Source organism: Pezoporus occidentalis, unplaced genomic scaffold (genome assembly GCF_034315485.1).
Source record: "Pezoporus occidentalis ecotype Australia unplaced genomic scaffold, CSIRO_AGI_Poc_V1 ctg5, whole genome shotgun sequence".
Classification (NCBI taxonomy): Eukaryota; Metazoa; Chordata; class Aves; order Psittaciformes; family Psittacidae; genus Pezoporus; species Pezoporus occidentalis.
The window spans coordinates 12,145,087-12,168,412 of record NW_026915835.1 but is presented as its reverse complement, the minus strand read 5'-3'; the positions used below and the strand labels follow the sequence as shown (position 1 = coordinate 12,168,412).

At 41.6% G+C, this 23,326-nt stretch overlaps 1 protein-coding gene across 2 annotated transcripts in view; it reads left to right on the top strand.

Moving 5' to 3' along the window:
• The first annotated feature begins 287 nt into the window (after positions 1–287).
• TBC1D4 (TBC1 domain family member 4) overlaps positions 288–23,326 on the top strand; it is a 105,136-nt gene continuing 82,097 nt past the window's right edge. Inside the window, exon 1 of one of the 2 annotated variants that reach the window (XM_062636906.1) lies at positions 288–1,049. In XM_062636906.1, the coding sequence (XP_062492890.1) occupies positions 555–1,049 (495 nt within the window). In that variant the 5' untranslated portion in view covers positions 288–554. The remainder of the gene's footprint in view (positions 1,050–23,326) is intronic. The other variant, XM_062636907.1, reaches the window with a different exon arrangement.

Here is a 23,326-nt window from a genome sequence, read left to right as displayed (position 1 = left end):
CAGGCGGGGGGCACCTCACCAAAATCCAAATCAACTCAGAAAACCCTGGGGAACTGTTACAAACGGGCCGGGGGGGCGGCTCCGGTGGCTTCCCGACCTCCTTCCCTCTGCCGCTCGGCGACCTTCCTTCTCCTCCTCCTCCGGTCAGCGTCGTGGGGCGCAAGGAGAGACCAGCCCCCCAACCGCCGGCAGTGGCGGGACCGGCAGCAGCCTGGGGAGTGCAGGCCACGTTGTATTTTTGTTTGGAGCTCGGAGCGGTGCCATCCCATCCCACCCCTCGGCTGGCGGTAGCCGGGCCGCGGAGCCCGCTGGGGGCGTAGCCTGCCCGCTCCTCCCCGGGGCGTTAAGGAGGAGGAGGAGGAGGAGGGGGGTGACTCGTCCGCCCTTCCCCGCCTTTGGGGTCGGTCGGTAGGGAGGCGGCGCGGCCCCGGGGACGCGCCGGGCGGGATGCACTTTTAGCGGCGGCCCCGGCCGAGCGCAGGCCCCGCAGGCTGCACCTGCCGCCTGGGGAAAGCGGCCGCAGAGCAGCGCACCCTCCAGCCCGGGAACCCACCATGGAGAAACGAGGGGAGGGAGAGCCGCTCTCCCACCCGCTGGAGCAGGAGCCCGATCCAGATCCGCAGCCTGTGCCGCCAGGGGAGAAGCGCTTCAGGCTGTGGTACGTGGGCTCGTCCTGCCTGGACAGGCGGACCACGCAGCCCATGCTGCCCTGGCTGATGGCGGAGATCCGCCGCCGCGGGCAGCGGCAGGAGGCCAGCGGGGCGCTAGGCAGCGGGGTGCCGGCCCGCGAGGTGCTGCTGCTGCTGGGTTCCCCTACGCTGCGCTGCGTGCCCGCCGGACCCGCCAGCCCTGGCCGCCCCGCTGGCACCGGCTGCCCCCCCAGCCCCGCTCCAGCCGTCTTCATCTTCGAGCACAAGGCGCAGCACATCGTCCGCTTCATTCACAACAGCCACGACCTCACCTACTTCGCCTACCTGATCAAGGCGCAGCCGGACAACCCCGACTCGCCCATGACCTGCCACGTCTTCAGGGCCACCGACCCCAACCAGGCGAGTGGCGGCGGGGGCACGGGGAGGGGGCGCTGACCGGGGTTCCCCCGCTTTCCTTCTCTTGCCTTTTGCCTGCAGCCGAGGGGAGGTGGGAGTGTTCGGACTCGGCAGGGTAGGGCAGCGCAGCGCTTGCGGGCAGCTGCAGCCCAGCTCTGCCCGCGAGGCTCTCTCGGAGTGGCTGTACCGAGGCTGCACCTGCACTGTGTTGGGCCAGGCTGCTCGGACGGCAGCCGGGGGGCTGGAGCAAGGAGGAGGGGGCACACGGTCCCAAATTGCCTTGGGCTGTTGGGCCAACCCCTGCCAGGCCTAGGACACCAGACCCTGCGAAACACGGGTGCACTGGGAGACGAAGTCCCGCTCTTTATCCCTAGTCGTTCCGCGGGGAGGTCTGAAATCTTGCAGCAGCTCGGTAGCAAGCACGCAGTCTTCTCAGTGAGCAGACTGCAGAATTCATAGTAAACCGCCTTTACGGTGGTGTTAAGTGTTGGGAAGAAATAGAGTGGTGAGGAGGCTTGTGCTTTCACGCAGATCCTGGTGGTGTGGAATCCGCCGGGTTTGGCCAGTGGTCCGTGTCCTGCTCATAGGTCATGCTAAGGACACCTGGCCCTGCTCAGGCCCACTTAGCAGTGCTACAGACAATCCTAGGTTTGGGTGGAGACATTGTTGATAAAGTGCCAACTGGAAAAAAAGACCTAAGACTGTATTTTCCCGACTGCCTAACCGGCTTTGGCTCATGCATCAGATGTGCAGCAGACTCCTTTCTCCTCCCAGTATAGAGTATGTGAGCTATGGCAGTTTGAAGAGCAGGTTTGATCATTGATTTAGCACGGTGACAGCAAGAAAAAGACCTTTCAGTAACAGCCATTTGGTTGAGTAAGTTAAGACACCTTCTCCCCAGTTTTCACAGACGTGTATGGAGGAAAAATGCATCTTGTTAAAAGTGCTGGATTTTACTGAAACAACTTAGCTGACTTACTAGATCTACTCCAGTTGTTTGTTTTCCTTCAGTGGAGAGGGTAGGAAGTATCAGGAAAGTGACTGAAAAGTTCTCAGTATAGTAATTTTTACTTGAGCCGTCATACTGCCAGAGATTATAACACAGGAAGGATTTAGATTGTGTACATAGCTGTGACTTGAGCCATCATCAAAGATAGAGTAGGCAGTATCCTGAGTGGAGGTAACGGCACTTAACTGGTTGGCAGCTTCTACCCCTATTGGGCTCTGCCAGGAAAGAGCATGCAGAAGGAGCATGAAATGGAGGGGATCGTGTCTGGCAAGGGAGGAGCCAGAATGTCCTTTCAGTTTGGCCATATGGACTGAAGTGAACCAAAGCTCCTGCTGTTGGCAGAAGTTGCTGAATCAGATTTATTTCTGGGATAGGTCTGCTCTGTTACCATGAGTTTGTGAGACAAACTCATGCTGTAAGATAGTGGGTCCCTATTGTGAATATGCAAAATTCTGTATACGTTTACATTTGGGAGGCTTTTTGTGGCTGACCCTTTTATCCACATGTCATTCCTTCTTTCCTCATGGAGGAAAACGTCCTTGTGTGCATGGAATTAAACCAAGCCGATACTGTAGATAGAACTTTATTATGAAAGTGATCAGTGTGAACAGGTTCCCTGTTATAAACGCTGATCTTGTTCTGACAAGACAGTCTAAGTTTTGTCTGTCAAGATTTTTTTTAACCTCATTATCATTAATAAAGAGTGAGTCCCTTGCACAAGGGTTGCTCAACACTTGATTTCCAGGGAAAAAAACTACGACAAGGGTAGTAGATGCACAGCTAGAGATGTGATTCACAAATATCCGACTAACAGGCAGGTGTTTTAAGGTATCAAAAAGAAAAGAAGGTGGAATGTTTTTATTCCTCTCCTGGGTTTTGTTATCAATTGTTGGCTAGGTCTGTGCAGGTCTGAAGTTGTTGATCTGTGCTTAAGCCTAGTCCTGAATGGTTGAAATTGGGCTGCAGGTTGCTAGCTCTGGCAGTCTTCTGCATCTTTTCATTGTTTGTTATAAAATAGCTGCTGTTGTTACACGCTTTCAAGATCTTCAGATATGTGCTTCTGTTCTGTGTTGGTTATGTGAGCTTTGTGGTGCATATTATTATAGAAAGTATTTTTCACAGCTGTTATTTTAAGACAACCTCATTTTCCATCTTAGGCCATAGCCATTTCCAGCCAATGTCAGTTGGCACCACTACTGAGAAGTGATCCTGTTCTCTTCCAGCCTCGACCTCTCGCTCATTCCTTCCTCTCGGCTTTGTCCTCGTGGCAGCACAACTGTTTGGGCAGCCACACAGCAAACAGGATCAGGGAATTGACTGGCGTTAAACTTGCTTTTCCCTCTCCTTTGCTGGATTAGTCCCAATCTGCTTCCCTTGTTCGCTTTACTATGCAACCCTAATACCAGTTACATCAAGACAGGTAGGTTGGAGGCACAAGGTAGCAATAAGTGGTGAAGAACGGGAAGGGTCAGGTAGCCATTCCAGAAGTTATACTGATTTCAGACTAGCCAGAGATGACTACAAAGCTGTGGTGTTATGGTGTTACCCCTCTTGGCAATATTAAGCTCAGCGCCGCACTGAGTCACTCTGGAATGAAGGAAGAGTATGTGAGATGTCCTCTGGTCAAGTTGGAAGACAGCTAGCCATGATTTTAATAGAGGATGTAATTTGTGAAAGGGTAATAATTGACTTCCAAGAGATTAATGCTTGTGCAGTAATTCAAAAAACAATGTAGGTGAGAATGAGAATTTTGGCTTTGGGCCTGTTGCTTTGTTCACCAGCAGCAATACGCTTGCATTCACTGTGACCACAAAAGGGGCTGTTATTTGCAGAAAAAACCAATACTTTTTGACAGTCCCTGCAAATCTCTTTAGCAGATGACCAGTAAAACCCCATGCAGTATGTGCTTTGTTAACGCCAGGTGGGAAGATAACATCTTTGAAAGTTATTTGTCGTGACTGAATAAAAAATGAGAATGTGAGGGGGTACAAAACACCTTTATTTGAAAGCCTGCAAATTGTAGGCAGAGCTGAAAAGTAGGAGCCGGTGGCTAGACTTGTGTTCTGGAGTAGTACTTCGGCTTGGTGTCTCAGAGAGCTCAGCTGTCTATATGGGGGGCGGATGCTCAGTTCCTTTTATTGGGGGGGGGGGGGTGTGTGTGTCTCTTTCTTTTGCCATTTAATTACAAGAGGAGAGAAAACATCTGGAGCCATCTGACTGGTGAGGACAGGAACAGAAGTTTCTGACTTTCCCCTCTGCTCCCCAGTTATTACTGTGTTTGCAGCTGCTTGTGACTTTTCATAGCAGCAGCCAGCTGAAGTGGGTAAGGGTAGTTGACTGTTTAGTTCTGGCTAGTAGCTTCTGAATAACAGCCAGAGATTTGTTAGTTTTTATTGCTGTCACTAGAGAATCATGTAGGATGCATGGAGTCTGTCTGTAGAAATTAGATGACTGTGTTTTCTTATTTTATATTTGGCAGATTTTCTTCACAACCCCAGGAACAGATTTATTTATTTAAACCAGAAGTTAGAGTTTATAAACATAGCAGGCATACCCTTCTCCCAGCCACCAAGAAATGCCCTTTCTACCATGAAATGCTGATTTTTATTCTGTAAGCAGATTTTAATTGTGTGAAACAAATCAATGCTGTTTGACAATTGCCTTGGGTTGCCTGCTCTCTGGGGGAGAGGGTTATGGTTTGTTCTCTTTTTGCACTTTTTGTTTTATTTAATTATTATGCTAGTTCAGATTGTGAGTTTTCTCATTGAAATATTAATAAACCTGTTTTGGGGATTTATTTTTGTTTTTTGTTCTGAACTGGCATCCAAAATCTAATTATACTGTACTTGATTTGTATTAGTGAAGTCTTCTCTAGTTAAGCAAGAACTTACTTGCTGTGTTTTGCATTTCTTTTAGAAACCCGATAAGCAATGATCCAAGTGTATTGTTACATGGTTTCAAAACGAAGCCCAACTGGCTGTGAAAGAAAAGTGGTTTTGTGCTCAGACCTGAGTAGGGTTTAGCTCTTGTGTTTATAATCTGTAGCTGTGGCATTCTGCTGCAGCCGTGTGTTGAGAGGACTAGGCTGTTTCAAGGCAAAGCAAAAATCGTATCATAGAACCATAGAATGGTTTGGGTTGGAAGAGACCTTAAAGATCATATAGTTCCAGCCCCCTGTCATAGGCAGGGACACCTTCCACTAGACCAGGTTGCTTGAAGCCCTGTCCAACGTGACTTTGAATACTCCCAGTGAATCCACAACTTATTTGGGCAACCTGTACCAGTGTCTCACCACCCTCACGGTAAATAGTTTCTTCCTTATATCTAATGGCAAAACTAAATGCCTTGTCAACTCTTTCCCCTTCCGAAAGTTTAGACCACCACAACCAAATAGAGGAGTATTTTGCGGACAACGTAAAGCTGTGATAAGAGTTAGAGAAGCAGAGAATCTCAGAGACAAGAGCCCTGGAGACAGCCTGTTTGTAACCCAGATCCCTGCTCTGTCATTGCTGCAGGGGCTGAAAGTCAAAAACGTTTGTCTATTCCAAGAGTGTGATAACTGTCTGTTAAATAATGTATTTCAGTAAAGCAAGGCCATAAGTTTATTCTGAGAAAAAAGGCATCGGTACAAAAAGTTTCATTTTGGCTATTCAAAGGAGGCTTTTATACTGTAATAATACCTTGTTCTGTAAGGCTTCTTACTGAAGAATGTAAGTTAGAAACATTTGAAGAGGAATATTTATGAACTTTACATTCATATTTCTTCTGTGCTTTCATTTTTATGTGTCAGGAGCATGAGTTAAATGGCAGCAAAGTTTTGGCGTGAGTAAATATATGTACAGCATCGTTTCAATTTGTGCTAAAATATTGCGCAGGTTGAGTCATCTGATAAGCTGCATTTTTAATAGACACAACAGATGTGATAAAAAAGATAGGCTCTGGGTTTTGAAGGATTCTGCAGGAAGTGGCAATGTTTCACAGTTTGGTTGCTGGATAGACTTGAGCTCACACTGGTTGCAAAGGAAGGGGTAACACTGTTTTCCCTGAGAAAGACAGGTTGCCCCAGATTTATCAAGAAAACAAGTCTTGGAGAGACCAAAAGAAAATTTGTTTGCGTGGGTCAAATCCATTCATGGACTGAGAAACAATGACTCAAAACAAAGAGTGGATGCTAAAGGCTTGCAATGAATGCAGAATTGTTGGGTGAGCAGCCTCATGATCTCCAGCCTACGTGGGTATGGGCTATACAGCCTCACATGAAGAGTCTTGCATTCTCTTTTTCTCTTTAACAATTTTTGACAGGTTTGGGAAATGAAACTAAAATGAGCTTTGTGTTTCATTTTCATTTTCCTTAGTGATTGATTCAGCACGTCTTTTCTGAAAATGAGAGTGCATCTTGTTTTAGGCTTGCAAAGCTATCCTTAAGTTCCAGTTTTGAACATCTTGTCCATAATAATTTTCTTTCGTGTCCCAAACAGAAGAAATAGTATAAATATTAAAGTTAACTGTTTGTAGATGGTGGTATGGAGCCTCTTTGTTCCTGGTTAACGTTTAGGAGAGGAAAAGGAATAGTTTTAAATACTCTTATCTGCTCTTTTTGTAGAAAGACTTCATTCATTTTTCCTTTTGCAGTTCCTGAAAACCACCCCATTATTTGGGGTGTAGGAGGCTTATTCTAGAGGACTGTATTTGCAGAAAGGCAAAATAAAATATAGAATGATAAATATATGAAATGATATAAGCCCACAGAGAGTAGCTGTAGGTAACACAGTGACCAGATAATAAGACTATTTTATTGAAAGAAAGGAGCTTGTATGCATCTGTGCACACCAAATCAGGGCTCCTCTTCTGCTTATGTGTTTCTGTGGTTTTGTCCTGTTTTTAAAATATAGAGGCAGTTCTTTTTAAAAATATTTAGATAGAAAACTGACTTCCAAAAGGTTTGGCTAGCTTATGTATGTCTTGGTAACAGGGAGAGTCTGATTATTAGAGATGGTAAAAATGTTGGACCAAAATGCTTGAAGGTAGTGTTTATTAAGATGATGAATGCTAAAAAAAAAGATTCATTTTCTAAGTAGCCACTGCAGAATAATAGTGTGGCTGACTCCTACCAATCTCTGCTTTTTGCTAGAGTTTGGTATAGCATTTGATGTGCACAGCTCGCCTTCCTTGCATCTCTTCCATCCATCTTCCCCATTTACTTAGAACTCCCTGAGCATCTTTAGTTTCTCCAAGGTGAAGTCTCCAAGGTGAAGTCTTCAGACGCTTCAATGAATTTTGCAGACCGGTCATGGAGTTTGCTGTCCAGGCTGTAGGTCATGCAGAATTCTCAGCAGTGTTGGCATGGTCCCCTCATGGCACCAGCTGTCCTCTGCCACCTGGTTTAGTTTCCTTTGTGGTTTCAGATACTATTTCAAGCTCAGAGACAAGAAAAAAAATGTGGCTTTTATCATTTATCCCATATGTGAACTGTGGCATCATCTAACTTCACGTTCTGTATGTCTGCAGCACCTCTGGAGTGCTCAAGGAGATGGCTGGGTAAAAAGTCAGACCCACTGTAAGTCTTGTATTAAATAATGTGGTGTTTGAAGGCAGCTGGAAAGCAAACTCAAAGCAAAAAGTGAAATGACTTAATTCATATACAGGATTTGTGCTGTTCTGGTCTGTACAGAATGTTATATAATATCTTACCACCTTAACGGTCTGACACAAATAGGTACACTAAGGCCATGCAAAACCATGGGTTCCAAGATAAAGCAGGACATTACTAATGAAAGATAGGGTATGATCATGTCATGAACAGCTGTATTTGCCCTGAAGAGGTCTTCAAAGTGTAAAAAGACAATACTGGATGTCAGAGGGCAGGGTGAAAGCACAATGCCTGGAAGTGCTTACCTTAGGGATGCATGAACTAAGTGACCTCCCTTTTTGTGATCTGTTTTGTGTACCAGAGAAGGTGCATCCATTTTGGATATGCATGTTTTCATCCATTAACATAGTTTGTTGGTTTTGTTCTTTGTTTGTTTGCTTGAGGGGTTGTTTTTTGTCTCCCTCAGGTGTATTAATTAGGTGACAACTGGTAGATCAGTGAGGTGGGAAAATAAATGTTCTTGGCAGTCTTGTAGATCTGAAAGCACTGTGGTAATTCAATCTTCCTCTCAGCGCTGGTCAGGGGTAAGCCTGTTTGTGCTGTAGAGGATTAGTTCTAATAATATATTTAGGACTGCAGGGAAAAGGATACAACATTTCCCCCACTCAAGTAAACAGAAGCATGGGCATTCACCCCAAAGGGCTCATTGTAGCTCATATTAGAGTCTTAATTTCTGCATTTTTATACAAGTTAAGTGTGTATCTTGAAAAATTCAGCTAGTCTTCATTCTGAGCAGAGTTGTGCTTCACCAGCACAAAACCTGCCACGATCTGAAGCTGTATTCTATTGCCTCTTGCCTCTCCACTCTGCCTCTGCCATACCACTTGAAATGAACAGCCTTATGTCCTGCTGCTGGAAGTGAAGCCTGATTAAATCCATCCCTCTCTTAAGTGAAATTGGCTGCTTAGTCCTCCCTATCCCTGCTGCAGGGAATTAGGTCTTCCAATGAGAAGTTAATTAGTTGGTCCACTTCTGGAGAGGATGATGCTGCTGGGATTTCTGCTGCTCCCTGAGCATGCAGTCTCTGGGCAAGATAAACCATGGCAGCAGCGGGGCCTTGAGGTGTCATTTCACCATCCCAAGGTGAAATTTTGAGTGTTGGCTTCAGCCACAGTGCTTAAACATGGCTTTTCTTGTGGTTTTAGTTACTTAAGTCAACTGAACAAAAACCGCCAGCATGTTCTTCAGAGTCTGTCATGCCATGAAGAATGTTTGGATGGAGTATATGGCATATAGTAAGTTCATGTGTAGTATAATGCATCTTAAAATTTTTCAGTTCAGAGCCTCTGAAAGATGTCATGAACCAATAAGCAGTTACCTAGATGTATTCCAGTTTGGTTTATTTGTAAGAAAGGCAAAATATTTCGGTTGAGGCACTGCCCTTAAGAAACTCTGTTCAGTGCTTAGGAGGAATTGTATCTACTAAACCATGTTTCCTCAATTTATAACTTGCTTGTGAGTTGTCTTCATCTTCAGTCAAATTTGGTTGCTTTGTCATGGAATCCATAATGTCCTTTATCGTTTTATCTCTTCAGAGTTAGACAGGCTTTTATGATCTTTTCTGAAAATTTGGAATTGCAGAATGGTAAGGTGTTTTTTTTTTTTTTTGTTCTGCATTTCTGAAACCAGTAAAGATGGGTAGGATTCTACAGTATTGGACACGTGGCACTTTCCTGAAGGATTAAATTGATTTAAAATGCTAACACCAGAGAGATCCTTGTTCAAAGCCTGTATGCAAGACTTGTAGAACCTATTAGATAAGATAAACCCAGTATCATAGAAATGTGGCTTTTTCCTAACTCAACCATCCCTGGCTCTGTGGTTTTCTTCCTCCCATTACAACTAACTTTGAGGTGTATTTCAGTCGTAAAATTTATTTTTGCATGTTGATAAACCTTAACAAGCAACTTTCTTTGTTAAAATGACTGGGGTTATGTTTTATTTCTTTACTCTTGGCAAGAATGTGTAGATCTGCACAGTGCTGTTCAGAGATCCATGATGCATTGAAAAAAAACATACTGTGGAAAGTCAGAATATTATCCTCTGGGGCACAGCAATGACTGCCTTCCACACTGTTCACAATTTTGTTTTTTTCCAGTAACATTAATAAATATTTATTTTTTTAGAATGCTGGTGCTAAATATATTTCATGAATTCTCTGAGGGCGATATGGGTTTCCTGTTATGTTCATTAAAAAAGAAAATAATAGAGAGAAAAAGACCAGTGTACCAGGAACTTTGGGAATGGTCTGGGCTCTTGGGTGTTTCAGAACTAGAGTAAATAGTAACAGAGCAGTGAAGGACTAGGACGTGCAATGCTAACTCGTTGAAACGTATTTTTATATGCCTTCTCATAGTTGGTTTGTATTTGCTTTGGCTTGCTTATTCCTAACAACTTGATCTCAAGTTCCACTAGGATTCCTAAATAAAAATAGGAGTAGTACATATTTAACAGAGCCGTATTTGCCAGAGGAGAACCAGTTGCTTTCTTTAGGACTGCTTGGCTGGAAGGGCAGAAACAAAGCAGCACATAAACTCCAGCTAAACCCTGTGCCAAAAGCTGATGTATGACCTTCAGGTTGATGTCCGCAGCAGGCTGCAGTACACGCACAGAGCTCTGTGATTCCTGCCTGCCCCAGCTCTGTCACAGCGTGCAAAACTACATCTTCGGGAGTCTACGGTGAAAAAACGAATTCCCGCTAATGTGCAGATTAAAAAGAGAAGGGGTCATGTGTGCAACCTGCTGCCATACTGAACTGCCATCAGTGTCATGGTACTTTTGTGTCAGTCTAAGCCGTTTAGGATACAAATTGCCAAACAAGCTATTGTAACTACACGTTAAAACAAAACAGAACCATAATTTAAGATGCTGAAATGTTGCTTTAATGTGCAAATCCCGTAGCATCTGTTAGGAGAGCTTTATATGGAAAATACTGCTCTTCCCATAACATTTACTTTAGGCTTGTATACAACACTGTGTTTTTTATGGAGAAAGATTTTAAACAAGCATCCCTTCTGTAGAAAATTCTGGCCTGACTTTGTGGTTGTACTCAATGAGAGTCCCCTGATTTTCTGTGCAGCAGGACTGCAAGCTTGAGCAGTACGGAACAGTTTGTAGAGAGGATCCACTTTTCTTTGTACACCAACTACATTATATATAGAGGCAAGATGTTGGCTACTTTTCAGCAGCACTTTTTTGGGCAAACCTTGCCAAAAGAGAAAATCAAGGGGCCTTTCAGTAGGAGCAGCACATTACACTGTTATCTGAATTATTCATGAAGAAACGTACCCAGATTATCCACAGCATATGTGTGCATGTATTCAGATTTAGCCTTGAGGAAATTTGCTGACCTAGACATGGGAGCAGAGTGGGAGCAAGGCAACAGGATTAGAGCCAGCTCAGAAGGAGTGGGTTTACATGCTGGCACTGCGCCTTGGATTCCCTGTCTGCTTAGTGCTAGGGAGAACTAAAAATAATATCTGCAGTTTAGTGGGGTGGCTGAAGTTTACAAAATGAATGTTTCCTCCATAGTGACCTTCTGTCTGCAAAATCATCACAGAAGAAGGCAATGTATAAAAATCATATAGAGCACATCAGAATGTTGAGGTTTATTGTGGTCTTCCCTTCTGCTCAATATGGATATGTCCTTAAAATATACAGCATCACAGTTGGGACTGTCAGAAATGTGGAGACCAGCCCAGACTCTGCTAGGTTAATGGGCTTGATGTTTCTTTATATAACCCAAGTATTTTGTTTCTGTATGTTCACTCACTGTGCTGCACTTCATCTGTTTTACTTAATGTCATATGCTTTCTAGTTGTTGTATAGGAATTTGAAAGGGAACTTCCTGAGTTTAGTGAAAATTAGAGGTTAAAACTTCAGCAATCCTTTTTAACGGTATCAACGATAAGCTGAACAGAAGCTTAGTTGTAGTGCCATTTGATTTCTTATCTCAGTCTAAATCTTTCAAATTTGACACCCTATTTGATACACTTCCGTGAGTTTTCACATGACTACCATGAAAAGGTCAAACCTTGACAAGACAATTAATAGTTGGAGACTGAGTGCTTCAACTGAATTCTGTTACTTCTGAAGGTGTCAGCCTCAGGCAAGCCAGGGATGTGTCTGTATACTCTGGTGCTTATTACCTATCAAGTAATAAATCTTCAAGAATAACATAAGTTGGAATATCAGGAGCTTTTCTGTTATGCTGAACCTGAAGTTGAAGAAAAGTATCAGAATGAAACACGACAGTGCTAATTCAGTGTTTGCCAACCCACCTTATAATATTGGAGTGGTTTTAGCTATCTAGTTCCTGCTGTTATGCTTTGCAATTGTACTGTTAGATTTTCTATGCATAGTATCCCACCACCTGAAAAACTGCTGCAGAGTTCCACTGGCTTTGATGGTCACTTTGCAGATTTGAAAATTCTTGCTGTAGCTCTGTGGGAAACTCAAAATAGTCTGTGGAGTCTCACAGATTGTTCCATCCTTGTAGAACACAGCACCCAGCTTGTACATGCCTACGCAGCCATGTACATAATGGTTAACAACTACTAAGGTAAAAGCATGCTGGTGAATAGCTCAACTCTGCCATGTATGTGAGACTTTTGCGTAATGACTTGAAGCACGCTAGCATCTACACCATGTTTTTGAGTGGGATTATTAATTTCAAGTAATAACAGGTAGCATATAAGGTTTAAATTTAGGATCACCTTATAGGAAGCTCAAGCTTTATTTCTGTGTGATACTCTTCTTTCCATCAGCTTTGAAGTATTTAAGTCTGTTACCTATGTAACATATAGAAAATGCTTTCAACCCTGTACTGTGTCAGTTTGTCTTCATGGTGTCCTGTTACAGAGGTCAGTTAATTCACTTGGGCATGCTGCTGCCACGTGGGCTCCCTGCCATTTTACAGGGAGCAGCATACATAAATTGTAATGGATCACTTCTTGTGGAAGGGTGGCTCTTATGTACCCACAAGAGCCCTGTATGAAGCTATGGAGGGTCTGCTTTGTGCTTTCATTCCAGCTTAATTGCTTTGGATCGGTTTCAGGGGACTATTCAATCAACAACTTCAGACTCCCTCCAGAGAGCCCTGCTCTTCAATAGGAACCAAGTCACACAAGCTGTTTGGCCCAAATTGCACAGTGCTTTCCTATAGTTGTTCGAAGATTGTACTGCTTTACTGGTCTGTTGCACGTTTTGGTTTTTATACTGCTTCAGGTGTCATCCTATCAAATACAGCAGTCTTTAGCTATTACCGTGTCATAAAAATAATAATCTTTAAGTTTCCCGTTTCTACTATTACTGTTCATATTAAAATGCCAAAATACCTTTCAGCTCTGTTGGTGAGCAGGTGGATAAGGATGTGACAAGTTTCTAATTCAGAATTCAGTACCTGCTGCTGCTGTCATTTGGTGCCCTGCAGAGACCAAGGGAAACCTCAAAATTTCTTTTTTTTTGGCACGTAGATTTTGTGGTTTCATTTGTTGAACGCACTGGGAGAGTTCATCCAGGGGAGCACATTGCTCAAAGGCGTGTGTTCTCTAGTTGATGCCTGTGAATGACCATGATGAAGTTAGGGTTAGGAGCTGCCACATGAAGGCAGTGGGGAATCTGGTACAGAAATCTTTACACAGAGCAGTAAGGAACACAGATAACTAAAAGGTCTCTTACTGCTTGTCAACAGATGCATTGGTTTTCAAATATGCAGGAGACTTTTCCAATCTTTTTACCGTATGTGTGTACAAGTCTGCTGCTTATTATTTTCTCATGTCATATCTCTTGCTCTTCTCAGCTCCTTGAAGTTGTCCCAATCCAGGGACATCCTGTAATCTATACTGCATACAGTACCATTAATCATGATGAATGATGACTTTGACCTAAGGAAAAAAACCTAATAATCCTCTTACTGCTACTGCTTCCTGCAAGCTCGCTGGCCCCAAATTAAAACTTGAAAGAAAAAAAGCCATTCATTCTTCTGATTGCATGTTGCCAGGAACTGAGCTTTTCAGATATAGCTATCAGGATTATAAACATTTTCACTTTATGCCTGTTTATATTGCTAGTTCCAAGTTTCACATTTTAGAAATGCCACCAAGGCTAGCTCCCATCTCTTCTTTTTATATATGTATATATATATGTTATGATAACAGCAGTTTCTTGAATAAAAACTTAAACAGGAAATTTTATGTCAGAATGAACATGCATGATGACCATGTAATGTTAAGAGCTTTCTAATGTTTTTACTTGCTCAAAGTTCCTTTGTATTGACCTTCATGTCCTTTTTTAAAACACAACCTGGCACATGCTTATTTTTCAGTCATGTCTGTGTATGGCCAGTGAGAAGTGAAAGTTAACTTCTTTGGTGATCAAGGCAGTCATATCATGTTTCAGGAAGAAGGTATGAGTAATAAAAAGCCCTAAACAAACAAAAGTGCCCCTCAAACCCGGCCCCTCCTATGGAGGGAATGGGTACTGCCCTATACGGTAGAAGGCTGTAAGCTTAGCAAAGTAACTCCTGGAGCGTGACATGAACAGGTGAGTCATTTGTGGCTGGTGTAGACAAATTGATGCTGAAGGAAGCTTGTTATTGCATGGCTGGTGCTACAGCTGGTAGGTTGCCTGTTAAGAGCAAAGTAAACTTGAGCCTGGTAGAAAAGGTACGCTCCAGATAAGCGCGCTTTAATCTCTGGAACATTTAATTGGTTCAGCAGCATTTTCTAGCACCTGAAGTTTTCAAATGTGCAAACATATTCATGACATTGATATAATTACCGATTTCTAATTTAGTCTTCCTTATGAATGTACTAGTATTAGTAGCAGAGGACACTTTCTTTTTTACTGTTAATACAGTTATGGTTCATGTATCAAGTTATAAACTTGGTATCTGTCCTTGAAAGTTTCCCGACTGTTACTTTTCTGCATCTTAATATAGTACAATGCTGCTGTTGTAGGTCACTATGCTTATTTTTTATCTACATAATGAGGTTTGAATATGTTTAACGTGAGCCTCAGAGTATGCTTTCTATGCAACTATGTAAAATTAATCCTTTCAAAAATGTGTATTCAGTTTGGGGTCTTGGAACATCATCTCCATTAGAAGATTATTTTGACAGGTTAGTTGCTGGTAATTATTTTTTAAAGTATGTTTTAACTCCTGATGATAGACATTCTGGTAACCATCAATCAAATATTTTCATATATATAAGGTACTGTTTGGAATTTGATTTTAAGGCAAAGAGGGCTTCTACATTCCTTAATAATGCCTTTGTTTCCCAGCTCCCAGGTGTCTTTTTTTCAAGCAAGCAGACTCAAAACTGGGCATCACAAGTAATTCACAAGCCCCTGCCCCTGTGCACGGTGGCAGAGGGTGAGCAGGTACTGGTTTTTAGCAGGCCCTTCATTCTTTCCCTGGGCTGAAAGAAGCTGGGAAGTTCAGAGGACTTGCAACTGCGTATAACAAAATTTCAGAGCTGAGATGATATGGCAGTGAAGGTTAAAGCTAGGGGAAAAAGAGGAAGCAATTCGTGTTCTCCATGAGGTCTGCTGGAGGAATGATTAGTGGCAGCTTGGAGTAAAGGGAAGCTTCTAGTGTCCTGAATGATAATCAGGCTCCTGAGTAATTAACCAGTGACTCTGACAAATGTGTTCCTTCCACTTGTTGAATCATGGTATTTCTTACACCAAACATGGTTAGTTGCCAGTTTGCTTACAGATGCAGCACTGCAACTTTACAGAGTAAATAACTGTCTGAATACCTTCTTGGATGCCAATACTTCCCATTAGCTATGTAACCTCTTGTCTTTTATCCTTTTGGTGGTATTTTTCCTCTTGGCTCTATGGTTAATCTGAAGAGCACCAGAGTTGGGTCTTGTTTCCACTTGAAAGCTTTTTGTAAATCCTCATTTTTACCCAGATGTTTACAAATGTTCATTTATTTATTTGGTAGCTGGTTTGAAATGTGCTTTATTAGGAAGGTATTTAGGATGTCACCTATCCCTTTCCAGCAGGCATGTTTCACTTTACTATGAAGTATCAACTTCAAATAACTGCAAAGTATTCTAAAAAGAAGCTGTTACTTGTTTTGCCTCAAACTGAGGTACTCAAGAACCTGGTATTAGATCTTTCTTCCAAATACTTTTTGTAGTAGATTTAGCAGTTTTATGTGGCCCTCTGACTTTGGGGTGTGTTGGAAAAAGCAAAGTCATCCTCCTTTTTGGGTTTCTGTTCTTCAGGTGTGTATGACAGTCATTCTTATAAATGGAGCAGGCAGACTGTCTTCCACCGCAGTTCTGGTTTGTTGTCAGATCGTGTCCTTCTTTGATGTGAACGAGTGGGGTCTTGTGAAGAAAAAAGCATCAGTCTTTAACCTCAGAAATTGTCAAGGACATCACTGTATCCACTGCAAATCTCTTTCCCTTTTGAGCTAATTGGACAACTGATGACAATAGAAGACTCATCCTCCAGTGCTAATGAAAAAAAGAAACAAAAGGTGTTTTCTCACACATCTATTGAGAGAAACATTTTGGATGCTGCAGTGAGAATTATAGTGGGGACTAAATTCTGCATTCTGTTCTCAGCTCCTCTTTGCCGTTTATTTGCAGCTGCAGCTCTCTCCCCATTTGCAGGCTGCTGCTGCTGTGCTTGTTTTCACTCAGACTTTTACTTCTTGGGTCTTTCTCTGATCTGTGTGTTTTAGCAGTCTTTGTATTGGCAGTCCCTGGGTTGATACAGGTCCTCATCAATCTCTCGTTTGCTTTTACCTCCTTCTTTATATCATGTGTTTGGCAGCAGTCCCTGTTACTGTTTTAGCTCCCTCTGCAGTTACCTCCCTTCTGTCAATCCTCTCTGGTCCCCATCTTTCCTTCTTTCTCCTCCCTAGCTTGTTATCTGAACTCAGTCTTTCCTTCCCACTCCTGAATTTATGGACTCTAGCATATTGTGAATCTACCATGAGCTGTATTTACAGGCATAAATTACTGAATGTTGGATAAAAGTGCTTTCAGGGCCTAGTTAGCATCCAGTGGATATGACCACTCGTATTTATTACTGAATGTTCACCAGTATTTTGCAGGAATTTATAATTTGGATAGATTTGTTGTAGACAAGAATTGCAAATTTATATATATATATATATATTGGTTTTTTACAGGAGCCAAAATGCAAGGAGAAGTGTATTTGTTTCTTAGCAGTGACTGAACTATTTTGGAGATGTCAGTTCAAAAAGCCTGGCAGAATTGTGATCTAAAACCTGAGCCTTATGGCATTAACTGTTGGCTCACATGAGCAGCCTTTCATTCCAGGAAGCACATGTCATTTTTATTCTATAGCTGTTGACTGGGGGAAAACAATCCAAGGTGATGCTCTTCCATGGAGGAGTGGGCATGACTGGAATTGTCAAATGTGTCAACAAGTTTTTCCATACAGATTTCTGGGCTAGGGGTGTTGAGAGGTGTCTTTTTCCATAAGACATTTCCAGCTCTGAAGTGATGAGAATTTTACCAGAAATGTGGGGGATGGGGAGGGCATGAAGTTGAATGTGTTATGAATTAATTTAGTCTTAGGCATGGGTATGTGGAAATGAGCAATTATGTATGTTAAAAACACATTCGGATTTAACTTGACGTTATAGTTGAAGAAAACATTTTTGAAGGGATTAGGAGAAATTAAAGCCCTACTAGTTCCTATTATTACTTTGAACTTTAGATAAAGATTTAATCTCTAATGCAAAACTTGTGCTAATAGTCATTAGTAAATGGATGTCTTTCCCTGGCTGGTGCTTACAAATCTATATTGCAGAATGACAAATCACTATTTGAAATTCTGCTTATCAAAATCAATCGAAAGCTTGAGTCCTCTACAGGAGAACGTCTGTCCCATGGACACAGGTTACATAGGGTGAGAATTTCAGCTCATTCCAAAATACACATGTTAAGTGTGAGGTGGGCCTCCAGAAAGAGGTGAAGAGATGAGAAGATGGATAGTTTACCTTTCTGGCATCTCACCAGTGCCCAGCTTTCTGATGCTGATTCTCTGAGTGAGAAATACAGTGGCAGTTCACTCTAATCCAGGCAAAGATGAGGTGTATTTTCCTAGATGTGGGAAAGAGGCACATGCTCACACCCTGTTGACTGTTGCTAGGTATGGCATGAGATACGGTATGGTTGCTCCCTGTGTTTGAAAACAAAGGCAGAAAAATCTACCACACTGGCTTTTTCTTTTTTCTTCACTTAAAAGATGTTTATTTTTTTTTTTAATACTGAAATCCACAGATGCCTTTTGTATTCCTAAAATACAAAAGACAAGTTACTCTTAAATGCAGTGGAGAGAGGGCATTTTCCTTTGAGCTCACCAGACCATTGGCCCTTCCTCACGTAACAGCTGCGGCTGGTTTTGCTGGGTGAGAATTAATGCCCGACTTCTCAAACATTCAGCTTTCTTCAAGCAGCACAGTTCTACTTCTGCTGAAATTGACCTCTTCAGAAGTGTTTTCATTCATATTTTCAACAAGAACTTTTTTTTTTTCTGATGCATTTTAAGCACCAGAGCGCTGTAGTTTCCCTCCAGATGGACTTGCAGACCAGTAAGAGGAACTAGATAGGAACCCTGGCCATTGCAGGTAGGAGAGGCTCTAAAAATGGAGATTTCTGTTTGAGATGATCTTCAGGAAGGACAGAAGATGGTGATGCAGTTAGCTGATCTTTTGCCTGCTGTCTCCTTATTTCTGAACAGATGCCAGGGAACAGGAACAGAGCGTTTTCTTGGCACAGCAATATTAGTGTTATGAAGTGAACCTCAGTGGACGCAGTGGTCATCCCTTGTACCTTAAGAGCAAACAGTAAAGACATACTACTTGAGTTATGTATTGTGTGCGGCTGGGAGAGCTGGTGAAACCTGTATATGTGAGGTCCAGTGCTGAGTCTACTTCTGAAACAAGATAGCTCTAGAGAGATGCTTTTCAGGTCAGAGTAGACCTAAGAGGCAATTGCATGGCTTAGCAATAAGCACCTCTAGTCAGGAGCGTGACAATGTTCCCCTGATGTTATGGAAAAGGTGGATGAAAATCCGATCAATTTACATAATATTTCAAACCAGCAAAACTGGCAAATTCTAGGAAATGCTGGAGTTAATGAACTCCCTATGTAGCTCAGTGAAAGTAATTTCATTTTTAAGAGAAAGCCCTTCCAGTAGTATTGCAAGTAATTTCACAGCTTAAATGAATTCAGTCATGCCTCTGTAGTAAGGAGTGCATTACCCTTTTTATTGCCATCTGTGAAAACTGGTCTTGGCAACATTTGCATTCCAGACAGGATGGTTAAACTGGTCTGTGTGTAGTTGAAAGTAACTGATAACGGTTTTGACATGATAGTTCCCAATAAATACATCTGCTTATCAAATAGAGTTTCAGGAGGAAAATGATTACTCATTTACTAAATTTAAATATAAAGGGCAGCTTTTTATAGCCTAACTTTTAGTAATTTCTCTATACAGCAGAATATGTTAACGTATGTTAAGGGCAGGTATGACTCTGTGAGGAGAAGTCTGGCAGCTCTGAAAAGATCTCCATTTATCTGTAACTCTCTGATATCGCTTTGAGATGGATATGGAATATTTTGAAACAATTTTTTATCATGTCTTCAGATTTCCTCAGCTTTGCAGTCATTAACACCTGGATTACCTGTAAAAACAGGGCAATCTTTCTGTACATACTTCAGTTTCCCTTTGAAGTTTTCAACTATGCTTATTGGTAATGGCTGCTTGGTCTCTTTTCATTCTCAACATAGAGTAGATAAACTAATGATTTTTAATCGCTATCAGGTATTTTTGAATTTGAAACAATGAGTTTGGAGAGGCTGAATTTGAGGCAGAAGCAAGTTTGGTGCCCTGTATCCATTCAGTATTATGAACTTGTTTAATAGATTTAAAATACACAGATTTACTTTTAAGTATGAGCTAAGATCAAAGATCAAAATTCTTTGCGCACTGTGGGCTGAGGCAAATGCGCCTAACAGATTGAAGTCTGTTAAAATACATTAACGCTTTATGGTCCACAATATTGTCCATTTATACTTTATTTTAGAATTAGGCTTTACAGAAACAGCTGATTTTATTTGGTGTCTGTTGTTAACATGCCTTTTCTCTCAAGCGGAGTTTATCATGTACCTTTAGAGGTAACCAGCTGAGTTGCACTTGAAAATGAGTTTAAAATATCCAACCTACCTAGATGCAAACATATTAAATTCAGAAATAAGCTGACATGTGACTCTGTCACAGAGAGAGCATCATGGAGTCTGATTCCTTTTGACACAGTGCCGCAAAGAGTGAGCGCTGTATTAAAAAAAAACCAAACCAACACAGCAAAATACAGACTCGATGGAGGACAGTCCCTCAGGATGGAATTGTGCCATGGAACATGTCCTTTTATGTCAAGATGGCTCAGCAAATTTTCCTGCATCCAACTAGGATCCAGAGTACCATATCTTCACTCTTTCAGCAAGAATCTTGCCACTGATTCGGAACAAAAATTGTCATGAGTCTCATTCCTGGATTCCTATATATACGTACAAGCTCCTGGTATGGTATATAAAGAGAGGAGACATTTCATTCATCAAGACTCTCTCACAGTGATTATTTAAGACTGATAGTGACCTGATGAGGTTTGCAAACCTTTGCAACAGACTATGTGATAGGAACAGTTGAGTGTTCAACAGTTATTTACCAGCACGTCATTTGAGATTGCCTCATGTTCCCAGCAGAATATCAGTCTATTTTAGTTGCTCAGTACAAGTTTTATGTAGCTTTAATGTAGATTGAGCAAAATTGCTCTGTTTTGCACAAATAAGCTGCACAAATTGGGGTATTCTAGTCTTCAAATCAAAGGTGAGTGACAGACTTGATCTTACAAGGAGAAATCCATAGGGATTTTTTTTTGATGTCAGAAAAAATAGATTCTTAGTTGATATTTGCAATGCGGGAGAGACCAGGAAAGTTTTTCAGTTTGTGGTTCTGCTTTACTCTTTACCTATGACACAAGGTCCAGGCTCATCACTTCTTACATCCATTTTTTTTTTTTTTTTTTTTTTTGGTTGGACATAGAACTGCAGAGCAGGAGGAAAGCTGTGCTGCACCCCAGAACTCTCCTCACTCTGAAGACCAAACCTACCTCATTGCTCAAAGGGTGTCATGGAACTAACCCCCCTTGCAATGTTAACACTGCCATGTCAGAGCTGTTTGTCAGGGTCAGAATACATCTTTGGAAACCAGCCATACCAAAATAAATCCCTTTTCTTCAGAAATCGGAATTGCTTTCTCATCAGAACATTTTTTCTTCTGCCTGTCTTTGAAAGCAGATGTTTGGCAGCCGGCCACTCCCAGATTCCCAGTCTGGAAAGATCCAAACTGCATCCTGGATCTGCTGGTTAGCTGGAGCTGAGGCTGGTCCCCCAAGCACTGGTCCTGTCCCCTGAGCACTGAGTCACAACATGAGAATTCCTGACATGCATTTCCTTAGGCCATCACTCCTGTGTTACAATAGATATATAAAAAATAAGTTGCGTATGTTCTCAGTTTACAGTGGTTTGAGGTCAACCATGTACCTACCACCTTCTGTTTTAGGGTTCCTAATTGCATACAGTACTTTAAGCCTTTATTAGAAACACCAAAATGCTTTGTGGAACGTAAACTCCAGGCACCATGGACATGTACTGTGTTGTGCAAGAGCTATTTCTAATGTATTAAAGATTAACTTCTATGTAGAAGTTAATCAGCATCCTGTGCTGATAAAGTAAAAATCACTCTGCATTTAATAATCACTCCTAATTTTAAGAGTTCCCAAATTAGATCAAAGCTTGGGGTTTTTAGCCAAATATTGGTCCATGGAGCAGTCAGGAATATAATTTTTTTTTTTTTTAAGAACTGTATTGTTACAGTGACCTTTTCTTCTTTGAATTTTTATCTTCATTATTAAATAAAAAAGGTAAATGTATTCTTTCACTTTTCTATTGCTGCACTTTTACTCATAAGCACAGGTAAATTCATGCTGATGAAAGTATTGATTAATCTCAAAAATATTAAGTTAATATTGCAAATATTTATTAAAGGAAGCATAAATTTTCCTCAGATCTATTTGTTAAAAAACACTGCTGCTTCTGGTTTTGAAGTCAGTGCTTTTAAGTATGAACTGTGCACTTTTTGGTTTTGGTTGGGGTTTTTTATTTTTCAGTTTATCTAGCATATTTTATGTTTATTTAAATCAAGTATTTATTTAAAGCTAAAGCTTGGCTTTAGTAAAATTCAGTATGGACGTAGGTAAGTCACTGTAGAACTAAAGGTCTAGAATTAAAAAAAAAACATAAAATTACATACACAGAATAGTGTATTCTACCAGTAGTATGTCAAAAAATATGACATTGCTGCTTGGACTGAAAATGTCAAAACCATTTTTCTTATAGTTAATTAAATAGGCAAAAATTGGACTAAGGAAAAAAAAACACAGTGTATTTTTAGGGGTGGATTGAGACACCTGATTATTACAGAGAAAAGAACCCAAAATCTAAGGAAACACTGACTAACGGGCATTCTTTAACATCTGCAGCATTGTATAGGCTGAGAAACAAAGTTGTTATTAATTCTGGAATATTAATTTGCATTTTGTGGTTCCCATGAATTTGGCTTTCTGATCCAAGTTTACATTTGTTATAAAATATCATAAAAGCACATAGAATAGCAGAATGGTTTGGGTTGGAAGGGACCTTAAAGATCATTTAGTTCCAGCCCCTGTGCCATGGGCAGGGACACCTTCCACTAGACCAGGTTGCACATAAACCAGAAAGGAGATGATGAGCAGTAAGAATACCAGTGAAGTGATAATCAAGGGTTTTCTCTAAAGAGGACTGGGAAGCATGATCATAAGATTGCCAAATAACTTTCAGTAATTTTTGAAGTGTCAAAGTTCAGCGATTTCACATGGTTTGTAACTAGAAGGAAAAGATCACATATGATTGAGGAAACCATGGTGCGAGACAACTTGATTCTGCTGAATCTTTCTTCGTCTGTGTCTAGCATCTCACAGGACAGGAGCCATGAGTATGCTTATTTCTGGAGTTTGCTCAAGCTGTCAGCATCTCTGCTTTATGATTAGCTATTACATGTTCTCTCTCAGTCCAAATAAGCTTCTAACTCTCAAAAGTAGGGCAGGAGATTGTCATTTGCACTCCTGAGGTTTCTTGAAAGAGATAAAATGTAACCTTCCTCCTTAGCATACGTTAGAGAGGCTTTAGTGTTGGCTCAGAATAGTAAGACTTTTTCCACTCATGTGCAGCCTCCCTTAAATGCCAGAAAGTTTTGATTGCTTTTGTGACTTTTTTTCATCCACCTGGGCACACAATTCAGGCACTTCCAGGACCACCTTTTCCTTCACTATTTAGATGTAAAATAACACACCAAAAACAAGTTTGCAGAAACAAATGAGGGTAGTAGTTACTGAGAAGAGGCTCTGGGGACATTTTTCCCTGTCCAGCACCATCGGTAGAAGAGATAACCATGTAAAGCATGTGTTGTGTAGCTTACTACCCTTACCTATATTTAAATCTTCTGCTGTCACAAGCCGTATGCTGC